The sequence below is a fragment of the Macaca mulatta genome, chromosome 7 (assembly GCF_049350105.2).
Source record: "Macaca mulatta isolate MMU2019108-1 chromosome 7, T2T-MMU8v2.0, whole genome shotgun sequence".
NCBI classification, from domain to species: Eukaryota; Metazoa; Chordata; class Mammalia; order Primates; family Cercopithecidae; genus Macaca; species Macaca mulatta.
Window position 1 is genome coordinate 177005410 of NC_133412.1, and position 11731 is coordinate 177017140.

Sequence of the window (11731 nt, forward strand, 5' to 3'; positions counted from 1 at the left end):
CATTTCATTCCCGTGTAGCGGTGGCTCACAATAGGATACATTTCATTCCTGTTGCAGTGACTCACAGTAGGATACATTTCATTCCCGTGCAGCAGTGGCTCACAGTAGGGTACGTTTCATTCCCATGTAGCAGTGACTCACAGTTCCTCCGTAGAATCTGCAGGAAGTACTGGAGTGGCCGTGACGAAACACATCACTCATTGTGCATGGTATAGATACCTGCCTGGGTCTTAATCACTTGTGAAGAAACAAGTTATGGCTGTGACTGACCTTTATATACAATTCACATACCATAAAATTCACCCTGCCTTTTTCTTTTTTTTTTTTGAGATGGAGTCTCCTTGTCTAAATTCACCCTTTTGAACTGTAATTCCATGGCTTTTAGTCCCCTGCCTAAATTCACCCTTTTGAAGTGTAATTCCGTGGCTTTTAGTAGTCACAAGATTGTACAACTACATCACTAATTCTGAACATTTTCATCACCTCAAAAAGAAGCCCCATACCTATTAGCAGCCAGTCTCAGTTCCTGCCTCACCTAACCCCAGCAACCCACTTTCTATCTCTGGATTTGCCTATTGTGAACATTTCCAGATAAATGGAAACATACAATATGTGGTCTTTTGTGTCTGCCTTTTTTCAATTAAGTTCATGTTTTCAAGATTTATATATGTTGTATCATGTATTAGTACTTTGGAGATTTTTTTATGACTGTATAATATTCTATACCATGTTTTGTTTATCCACTTATTAGTTGATGAACATTTGGATTATTTCTCCCCTTTGGCTATTAGGAATTATGCCACTGTGAATAATCCTGTATATAGCTACAGGTGAATTGCTGAGTTAAGTCTTTTTGGCCTGGCGCAGTGGCTCATGCCTGTAATCCTAGCTCTTTGGGTGGCCGAGGTGGGCAGATCACTTGAGGTCAGGAGTTCAAGACCAGCCTGGCCAACAGGGTGAAACCCCATCTCTACTAAAAATACAAAAAAGTAGCTGGGCGTGATGGTGGGCACCTGCAATCCCAGCTACTCAGGAGGCTGAAGCAGGAGAATTGCTGGAACCTGGGAGGTGGAGGTTGCAGTGAGCCGAAATTGAGCCAGTGCACTCCAGCCTGGAAGACAGAGTGAGACTCTGTCTCAAAAAAAAGTTGCCAGGCGCAGTGGCTCATGCCTGTAATCCCAACACTTTGAGAGGCTGAGGCAGGTGGATCACCTGAGGTCAGGAGTTCGAGACCAGTCTGATCAGCATGATGAAACCCCGTCTCTACTAAAAATACAAAAATTAGGCATGGTGGGGGGCGCCTGTAATCCCAGCTACACAGGAGGCTGAGGCAGGAGAATTGCCTGAACCTGGGAGGCAGAAGTTGCAGTGAGCCGAGTTTGCGCCACTGCACTCCAGCCTGGACGACAGAGCGAGACTCCATCTCAAAAAAAAGAAAAAGAGTCTTTTTTCCTCCTGAGGCCAAATACCTGGTGTCTTCTCTAATTCTACTTCTCCAACTCTTCAACACCAGCTATAGGTGTCCAGCAATTCAGTTCCATTCTGACACTGTCTACTTGGAGTTCACGTCTGATGCCACAGGTTAAAGATTCCGTCCCACAAGATTGCCTCCACCGAGGCAGTCTTTCTCTTTGGAGAAATTCCTGTTTAAATCCTTTGCCAGTTGCCAGTCCTGGGCCACTTGTTCCTCTGACTGACAGGCTATAAATCAGACTATGACCCCCTCCACAGGATTGATAATTTGCTAGAATGGATCACAACATTCAGAAAGGTGCTTTACTTTTAGCAGTTTTTTATAAAGGATACAATTCAGGGACAGCCAGATAGCAGAGATGCACAGGGCGAGGTATGGGGGGCATGCAGAGCCCCTGTGCCCTCTCTGGGCATGCCATCCTCCCAGCACCTTTGTTTGTTTGTTTGTTTGAGCAGGGTCTCACTCTCTTGCCCAGGCTGAGTGCAGTGGCATGATCATGGCTCACTGCAGGGTCAGCCTCCTGGGCTCAAGCAACCGTCCCTCGGCCCCACAAAGCACTGGGATAACAGGCATGAGCCACCGTGCCTGGCCTCTTCCCAGCACCTCAATATGTTCAGTAGCCCGGAAGCTCTCTGAACCCCATAGTTTAGGGATTTTTATGGAGGTCTCATTAGGTAGGCATGATTGATTAAATCATTGTCCATTGGTAATTAGCTCAATCTCCATCCCCTCTCCTTTCCCCAAAACGGAAAGTTTTGAGCTTCCAGTCAAGGTTTGGTCTTTCCGGCCCCCGTCCCGAAGCTGTACAGGAGCTCACCAGAGCTGCCCCACTGGAACAGGAGCAGCTCCTGTCACCCTTAATCACTCAGGAGATTCTGAGGTTTCAGGAGCTCTGTGTCAGGAACAGGGGACAAAGACCAAATATCTCTCTATAATGCCACATGGGTCTTATGATAATGAACTCTATGTTTAACTTTCTCAGGAATTACCAAGCTGTTTTTCAGAGTGGCCTGGCCTGACCTATGTTTTCATTTCCACCAGCAATGTATGAGGGTTCTAATTGCTCTACATCCTTGTCAACACTTGTTATTGTCTGTGTGTTCAATAACAGCTATCCCAGTGGGCGTGGCGTGGCATGCCATTGTCTTTCTGATTTTCCGATGGTGTTGAGCATCTCGTCATGTGCTTATTGGTTACTTGTGTATCATCTTTGGAGAAATTCCTGTTTAAATCCTTTGCCCATTTTAAAAGTGGATGATTTGGCCAGGTGTGGTGGCTCACACCTGTAATCCCAGCACTTTGGGAGGCTGAGATGGGCAGATCATGAAGTCAGGAGTTCAAGACCAGTCTGACCAATGTGGTGAAACCCTGTCTCTACTAGAAATACAAAAATTAAGGCCGGGCGCGGTGGCTCAAGCCTGTAATCCCAGCACTTTGGGAGGCCGAGGCAGGCGGATCACAAGGTCAGGAGATCGAGACCACAGTGAAACCCCGTCTCTACTAAAAATACAAAAAATTAGCCGGGCGCGGTGGCGGGCGCCTGTAGTCCTAGCTACTCAGGAGGCTGAGGCAGGAGAATGGCGTGAACCCAGGAGGCGGAGCTTGCAGTGAGCCGAGATCGCGCCACTGCACTCCAGCCTGGGCAACAGCGTGAGACTCCGTCTCAAAAAAAAAAAAAAAAAAAAAAAAGAAATACAAAAATTAGCCAGTTGTGGTGGTGCATACCTGTAATCCCAGCTACTCAGGAGGCTGAGGCAGGAGAATCGCTTGAACCCCAGGAGGCAGAGGTTGCAGTGAGCTGAGATCGCACCACTGCACTCCAGCCTGGGTGACAGAGCAAGACTCTGTCTTCAAATAAATAATAAATAAATACGAAATAAAATTGGATGATTTGTCTTTTTGTTTTTGAGATAAAAGAGCTCTTGGCTGGGCGAGGTGGCTCACGCCTCTAATCCCAGCACTTTGGGAGGCCAACGCGGGCAGGTCACCTGAAGTTGGGAGTTCAAGACCAGCCTGACCAACATGGAGAAACCCGTCTCTACTAAAAATACAAAAAATTAACTGGGCGTGGTGGTGCATGCCTGCAATCCCAGCTACTTGGGAGGCTGAGCAGGAGAATTGCTTGAACCCAGGAGGTGGAGGTTGTGGTGGGCCAAGATCGTGCCATTGCACTCCAGCCTGGGCAACAAAGTGAAACTCTGTCTCAAAAAAAAAAAAAAAAAAGAAGTTATTTACATATTCTCAATACTAGACCCTTATTAGATGGATGATTAGCGAATGTTTTTCTCCCATTCTGTAGGTTTTTTCTCTTTTTTTTTTTTTTTGAAACAGAGTCTTTCTCTGTCACCAGGCTGGAGTGCAGTGGCGTGATCTCAGCTCACTGCAACCTCCACCTCCCAGGTTCAAGCAGTTCTCCTGCCTCAGCCTCCCAAGTAGCTGGGACTATAGACACGCACCACTACACTCAGCTAATTTTTGTACTTTTAGTAGAGACAGGGTTTCACCATGTTGGCCAGGATGGCCTTGATCTCTTGACCTTGTGATCCACCTGCCTCGGCCTCCCAAAGTGCTGGGATTACAGGCATGAGCCACCATGCCCGGCCTGCTTTTTTTTTTTTTTTTTGGAGATGGAGTTTCACTCTTGTTGCCCAGGCTGGAGTGCAATGGCACGATCTCAGCTCACTGCAACCTCCACCTCCTGAATTCAAGCAATTCTCCTACCTCAGCCTCCTGAGTAGCTGGGATTACAGGTGCCTGCTACCATGCCCGGCTGATTTTTGTATTTTTAGTAGAGATGGGGTTTCAGCACGTTGGTCAGGCTGGTCTCGAACTCCTGACCTCAGGTGATCCGCCCAAAAGTGCTGAGATTATAGGCGTGAACCACTGCGCCCAGCCTTTTTCTTTTTTTTTTTTTTTTTTGAGACGGAGTTTCACTGTTGCCCAGGCCGGAGTGCAATGGCGCGATCTCGGCTCACCGCAACCTCCGCCTCCCAGGTTCAAGCGATTCTCCTGCCTCAACCTCCCTAGTAGCTGGGATTACAGGCATGTGCCACCACACTTGGCTAATTTTGTATTTTTAGTAGAGATGGGGTTTCTCCATGTTGGTCAGGCTGGTCTCGAACTGCCGACCTCAGGTGATCTGCCCGCCTCGGCCTCCCAAAGTGCTGGGATTATAGGCGTGAGCCACCATGCCCAGCATTTTTTTTTTTTTTTTTTAACGAGACAGGGTCTGGCTCTTGCCCAGGCTGGAGGGGCCGTGGTATGATCATGCCTCACTGCAACTTTGAACTCCTGGGCTCAGGTGAGCCTCCTTCCCCAGCCTCCTGAGTAGCTAGGACTACAGGCATGCACCACCATACCTGGCTAATTTTTTTATTTTTTGGAGAGATGAGGTCTTATTTTGTTGCCTAGGCTGGTCTTGAAATCCTGGTCCTGAACTCCTGGTCCCAAGTGATCGTCCTGCCTCAGCCTCCCAAGTAGCTGAGATTATAGGCATGCACCACCACGCCTGGCTAATCCTTTTCATTTTCTTGATAGTGTCCTTTGAAGACAAAAGTTTTTAATTTTGATGAAATCCAGTTTATCTATCTTTCTTTGCTTGTGTTTTAGGTGTCATGTCTAACAAATATTACTTAATTTGAGGTGATGAAGAGTTGCATCTGTTTTAAGAGTTTTTCTTTTATAGTTTTAGCTCCTATGTTTAGATTTTTATTTTTTTTATCTACTGAGTTAATTTTTGTTTATGGTGTGCGGTAGAGGTTCAACTTATTCTTTTGCATGTGGTCATCCAGTTGTCCCAGCACTATTTGTTAAAAACACTGTTCCTCACTTTTACACTGTTGGTGATTGTAACCTAGTTCAACCATTATGGAAAACAGTATGGCGATTCCTCAAGGATCCAGAACTAGATGTACCATATGACCCAGCCATCCCATTACTTGGTATATACCCAAAGGATTATAAATCATGCTGCTATAAAGACACATGCACACGTATGTTTATTGCGGCACTATTCACAATAGCAAAGACTTGGAATCAACCCAAATGTCCATCAGTGACAGACTGGATTAAGAAAATGTAGCACATATACACCATGGAATACTATGCAGCCATAAAAAAGGATGAGTTCGTGTCCTTTGTAGGGACATGGATGCAGCTGGAAACCATCATTCTTAGCAAACTATCACAAGAACAGAAAACCAAACACCGCATGTTCTCACTCATAGGTGGGAACTGAACAATGAGATCACTTGGACTCGGGAAGGGGAACATCACACACTGGGGCCTATCATGGGGAGGGGGGAGGGGGGAGGAATTGCATTGGGAGTTATACCTGATGTAAATGACGAGTTGATGGGTGCAGCACAGCAACATGGCACAAGTATACATATGTAACAAACCTGCACGTTATGCACATGTACCCTAGAACTTAAAGTATAATAATAAAAAATAAATTTAAAAAAGAAAAAAAAAAAAAACCCTGTTCCTTCCCTCGTTGAATTGTCCTGGCACCCTCAGTGAAAATCACTTGCCCATAAATGTTTGGGTTTATTTCTAGATTAAGAGTTCTGTTGCATTGATCTGTATGCCTGTCCTTATGCCAGTACCATACTGCCTTGATTACTGTTGTTTTGTAGTAAGTTTTGAAATTGAGAACTGTGAGTCTTCCAACTTTGTTCATCTTTGGTCGAGATCGTTCTAGCTGTTGGGGTTCTTTACATTTCCATATGAATTTGAGATTAAGTTTGTGAGTTTCTGCAAAAAAAAAAAAAAAAAAAAAAAAAAATCCAGCTGGGATTTTGATACAGATTGTTCTGAATCTGCAGGTCAATTTGGGGAGTATTGCCATCTTAACAGTATTAAGTCTTCCAACTCATGAACATGGTATGCCTTCCCATTTATTGAGATCTTCTTTCATTTATTTCCACTATATTTTCTTTTTTCTTTTGTTTCGTTTTTGAGTCAGGGTCTTGCTCTGTCACCCAGGCTGGAGTGCAGTGGCGGGATTTTGGCCCACTGCAACCTTTAACCCCCCGCCCCAGGCTCAAGCAGTCATCCCAGCTCAGCCTCTTGAGTAGCTGGGACCACAGGTCTACACCACCACGCCCAGCTAACTTTTGTATTTTTAGTAGAGACGAGGTTTTACCATGTTGGCCAGGATGGTCTCAATCTCTTGATCTCGTGATCGGCCTGGCCTCCCAAAGTGCTGGGATTACAGGCGTGAGCTACCGCACCTGGACTTTTTTTTTTTCTTTTCTTTTTTTTTTTTTTTGAGCTGGAGTTTTACTCTTTTGCCCAGGTTGGAGTGAAGTGGCATGATCTCAGTTCATTGCAACCTCTGCCACCAACCCCCTCTACCCCCATATTTTTAGTAGTGACGGGGTTTCACCATGTTGGCCTGGCTGGTCTCAAACTCCTGACCTCAGGTGATCCACCCGCCTCAGCCTCCCAGAGTGCTAGGATTACAGGCGTGAGTCACATTTGGCTAATTTTTGTATTTTTAGTAGAGACAGGGTTTCACCACTTTGGCCACACTGGTCACAAACTCCTGACCTCAAGTGATCCTCCCACCTCAGCCTCCCAAAATGCTGGGATTGTAGGCAAGAGCCACTGCACCTAGCCTATTTTGTATTTTTCATTATACACATCTTACACGTCTCCTCTCAGATTTATTCCTAAGTCTTTTATTATTTTCGATGCTATCATAAGTAAAATTGTTTTCTTAATTTCATTTTCAGACTGTTCATTGCTAGTGTATAGAAATACAATTGATGTTTGTATATTGGTCTTGTATATATCCTGCAAGCTTGCTGAACTCACTTATTAGCTCTAATAGTTTTTTTTGTTTATCCTTTCTCCTTAAGTCTTAATGTTTAAGCTGAAATTAACTTCCAGGTCAGAAGGCAACATTGAATGCAGAAGAAATGGCAGACTTTTACAAGGAATTTTTAAGCAAAAATTTTCAGAAGCACATGTATTATAACAGGTAGGTGTTTATTCTTTTCCTGAAAATTTGAATAGCACATCCAGATTAGGTAGGAGTGTTTTCTTACCTGAATTTAACAACATTCATGTTAATACCAGAGGTAGAAGTTGCAAGCCTTTATCAACTTTTTTTTTTCTTTTTTTTTTTTTGAGACAGAGTCTCGCTCTCACCCAGGCTGGAGTACAATGGCATGGTCTCCACTCACTGCAAGCTCTGTCTCCTGGGTTCACGCCATTCTCCTGCCCTAGCCTCCCGAGTAGCTGGGACTACAGACACATGCCACCACGCCCAGCTAATTTTTTGTATTTTTAGTAGAGACGGGGTTTCACCGTGTTAGCCAGGATGGTCTCCATCTCCTGACCTCGTGATCCGCCCGCCTCAGCCTTCCAAAGTGCTGGGATTACAGGCGGGAGCCACCGCGCCCGGCCTATCAACTTTATTTTTTAAGTGACTGCAGTGGCTTACAAAGATACCAATTTTTTTAGGCCGGGCGTGGTGGTTCACACCTGTAATCCCAGCACTTTGGGAGGCCAAGGTGGGCGGATCACCTGAGGTCAGGAGTTCAAGACCAGCCTGACCAACATGGAGAAACTGTCTCTACTAAAAATACAAAATTACCCAGGTGTGGTGGCGCATGCCTGTAATCCCAGCTGCTCAGGAGGCTGAGGCAGGAGAATCGCTTGAACCTGGAAAGTGGAGGCTGCAGTGAGCTGAGATCGTGCCATTGCACTCCAGCCTGGGCAATGAGAACAACACTCCGTCTCAAAAAAAAAAAAAAAAAGGGTTTTAGCTGGTTACAGATAAATAATGACCTGTGTTTGCAGGTGAAATTACTAGGACATGATAGCTGAGATTTGCTTTAAAATATTTGTAGGTTGGATCCAGTGCCTCACACCTGTAATCCTATGACTTTGGGAGGCCAAGGTGGGTAGATCACTTGAGTCCAGGAGTTCAAGACCAGCCTGGGCAACTTAGTGAAACCCCATCTCTACAAAATTAGCCAGGCATGGCGGCGTGTGCCTATAGTCCGAGCTACTTGTAAGGCTGAACTAGGAGGACCACTTGAACCCAGTAGATTAAGGCTACAGTGAGCCGAGATCCAGCCACTGCATCCCAGCCTGAATGACAGACAGAGTAAGACCCTGTCTCAATAAATAAATAAATAAGTAATAAAAATAAAAAATTATATATATATATATATATAAAAACAACAGTTTCAGAGTTACAAAGCCTGATGGGCAGGTGAAGCCAGACCTCAAGAATGTCAACATGGGCCAGGCACAGTAGCTCACACCTGTAATCCCAGCACTTTGGGAGGCCAAGGATTGCTTGAGCCGAGGAGTTTGAGACCAGCCTGGACAACATGACAAAACCCTGTCTCTACAAAAAATACAAAAATTAGCTGGGTATGGTAGTGTGCGCCTGTAATCCCAGTTGCAGGAGGCTGAGGCAGGAGGATCCCTTGAGCCCAGGAGGTGGAGGTTGCAGTGAGCTGAGATCCCGCTACTGCACTCCAGCCTGGGCTACAGAGTGAGACCTTGTCTAATAAATAAAAGAGAATGTAGATATAGTCAAAGGCTGGATGGACTCAGTGAGGGTCAGTCTGACCTAAAGATGAGTCCTGAAATATCTGGATTCCGTTTCTAAGGTTGTCATGCATTACTCTGAATTAGTTAAGTCATTCAAACAAGCAAGTATAATCTTTTCCTGGTCTTTGGACTTGTAGCTTGTTTGCACTGGGCACAATCTCTGACAGGCTTCATGTTTTCTCTGTGGCACTTGGGTGAAGAGGACCAGCCTTACCCAAGATGAGGCCTTAGAGGCACCTGGCCCCCACCACCACCACCTCCGGCCCCTGCCTTCCCTGTGGCAACAGCAGAAGCGTAGCTTGCTTTTACATGTCATAGAGTCAGGTTGTCTGTATTAGTGAAATGGAATATGGCTTTTCCTTGGAGAACTGTAATCCCCACGGGCTACCGGTTTTCCTCTCCTGGAAGTGCTTATTTACTCCGGGCACTGCTCCTCATGACAGCATCGCTTAAGTAGGTAGAGATGTAAAGGTGGTTTGCAGGGGGAGAGGAACTTTCTGTCCTGCCATGCAAAGCCTCCAGAGTGGTCGTGGCCCATCACACCCCTTGAATGCTGCCAGCTCGCTAGGCCTGGGGTTTCCGAGGGCTCTCGGATCTTTTAGCAAAAATCGAAGTAGTACTTAAGAGGCTGAGGCAGGAGAATTACTTGAACCTGGGAGGCAGAGTTTGCAATGAGCCAAGATTGTGCCACTGTACTCCAGCCTGGACAACTAAGCAAGACGAAAAAACAGAACAACAACAAAAAAAACACCAAAGGAGGATGGTGGCGGCCTCCAGAAACAAGGTTGGGGAGGGCTCCAGGGCTCGCCAGTGGGCCTCACTGAGCCTGAGGAGAGGCAGGCCTCTGCGGCTAGTTCAGCTTTAACAAGGGCGGGGAAAGGGCAAAGCAGTTGAGGCCTGGTCAGCTGAACTCACCCTCAGCCGAGAGCCGCTTCTGGGCCAGGGCACCAAGCCTCAGTCCCTGCCACCGTGTCACCTGTGCATCCTCTGTTTCTCTACAGAGACTGGTACAAGCGCAATTTTGCCATCACCTTCTTCATGGGAAAAGTGGCCCTGGAAAGGATTTGGAACAAGCTTAAACAGAAACAAAAGAAGAGCAACAACTAGGAGTCTACTCTGACCCAGCCAGAGTCCAGGTATCCACAGGAAGCAGATGGTTAGAGGAGCTCCTTTTACAGGAGCTCTGAGAAAAACTGGAACTGATCTCAAGAAGCCCCACATCTCCCTAAGGGGCCCCATGGCTTGTTTGGGGGCAGGGTGGGTCCTGGGGCACTGTGGGCCGCCTGCCTGCCGATGTGGGCTCTAGGCCAGCTTGTTGTCACGGACACGGTGTCAAATAAAGCCCAAGCACTGGGTGCCCGCTTTCTCTGTTTCAAATTATACCCATTCAAAACAGAACGATTTAAAAATACTGGCCCGGCACAGTGGCTCACACCTGTAATCCCAGCACTTTGGGAGGCGAAGGCGGGCGGATCACTTAAGGTCAGGAGTTCGAGATCAGCCTGGACAACATGGCAAATACAAAAAATTAGCTGGGCATGCTGGCACGCACCTGTAATCCCAGCTGCTCTGGAGGCTGAGGCACGAGAGGCTTGAACCCAGGAGGCGGAGGTTGCAGTGATCCAAGATCGCACCACTGCACTCCAGCCTAAAAGACCGAGGGAGACTCTGTATCCAAAAATAATGATAATAAATAAATAAATAAATAAAAATACTAATAAAGTTTTACTGGAAAAAAAAGTCTGCTGACGGGAATGATGTGGAAGCTGACTGCCAAGCCGTCGGTGTGCTGGCCATGGGGTCGGCACCACCCTGGCTGGGAGTCATCGGCTGGTGGGTCCTCACAGGCTCGTCCTGGATGCGGTGCGGTGTGAGTCAGCGGCTGGTGGGTTCTCACGGGCTCATCCTGGATGCGGTGCAGTGTGAGGACGTGAAAGCAAATTCAGCAGCTGGTGGGTCCTCACAGGCTCATCCTGGATGCGGTGCGGTGTGAGGACATGAAAGCAAATGCAATTTTATTGCATGCCAAAACATTTAACTTGATTGTTGGTGTTAACTATGTTAGTAGATTCTTCAATGCTGTAAGCAAACTAACAAGAAACAGCAGCACTGTTTTCGTCTTGTCTTAAACACAAAGGTTAAATGGCCAAGCGTGGTGGCTCATACCCGGAATCCCAACAATTTGGGAGGCCAAAGCAAGCAAATCACTTGAGCTCAGGAGTTCAAACCAGTTTGGGCAACATGGCGAAACCCTGCCTGTACAAAAAATGCAAAAATTAGCTGGGTGTGGTAGCACGTGCCTGTAGTCCCAGCTACTTTAGAGGCTGAGCTTCAAGGACTGAGCCAGTGAGGTCCAGGCTGTAGTGAGCCAAAATCCCACCACTAGGCGACAGAGCCAGACCATATCTCAAATAAAAATTAAAAAAAAATTTAAAAGCCCGGGCGCGCTGGCTCACGCCTGTAATCCCAGCACTTTGGGAGGCCAAGGTGGGCAGATCACGAGGTCAGGAGAACAAGACCATCCTGCCCAACATGGTGAAACCCCGCCTCTACTAAAAATGCAAAAATTAGCTGGGTGTGGTGGTGCGTGCCTGTGATCCCAGCTACTCGGGAGGCTGAAGCATGAGACTCACTTGAACCCAGCAGGCGGAGGTTGCAGTGAGCCGAGATCGCGCCACTGTC

General features: G+C 46.7%; 1 protein-coding gene and 1 long non-coding RNA gene across 6 annotated transcripts in view; both read left to right on the forward strand.

Annotated features, from left to right (window-relative positions):
- Positions 1–10789, forward strand: part of COA8 (cytochrome c oxidase assembly factor 8) — a 32535-nt gene extending 21746 nt beyond the window's left edge. For 2 of the 5 annotated variants that reach the window (XR_013396608.1, XR_013396607.1), the window contains 3 exons: positions 6301–6358; positions 7370–7460; positions 10051–10789. Coding sequence is in view for 2 of the 5 variants with exons in the window: in XM_001084683.5 (XP_001084683.4) it covers positions 7370–7460; positions 10051–10156 (197 nt within the window). In the remaining 3 variants the exon portion in view is untranslated. The remainder of the gene's footprint in view (positions 1–6300; positions 6359–7369; positions 7461–10050) is intronic. The other 3 variants (XR_013396609.1, XM_001084683.5, XM_077941993.1) reach the window with 2 other exon arrangements.
- LOC144330449 (uncharacterized) lies at positions 855–5952 on the forward strand. Its single transcript, XR_013396629.1, has 3 exons — positions 855–897; positions 4293–4349; positions 4967–5952. It is a non-coding gene; the product is annotated as an uncharacterized LOC144330449 (long non-coding RNA).
- Positions 10790–11731: the final 942 nt, after the last annotated feature.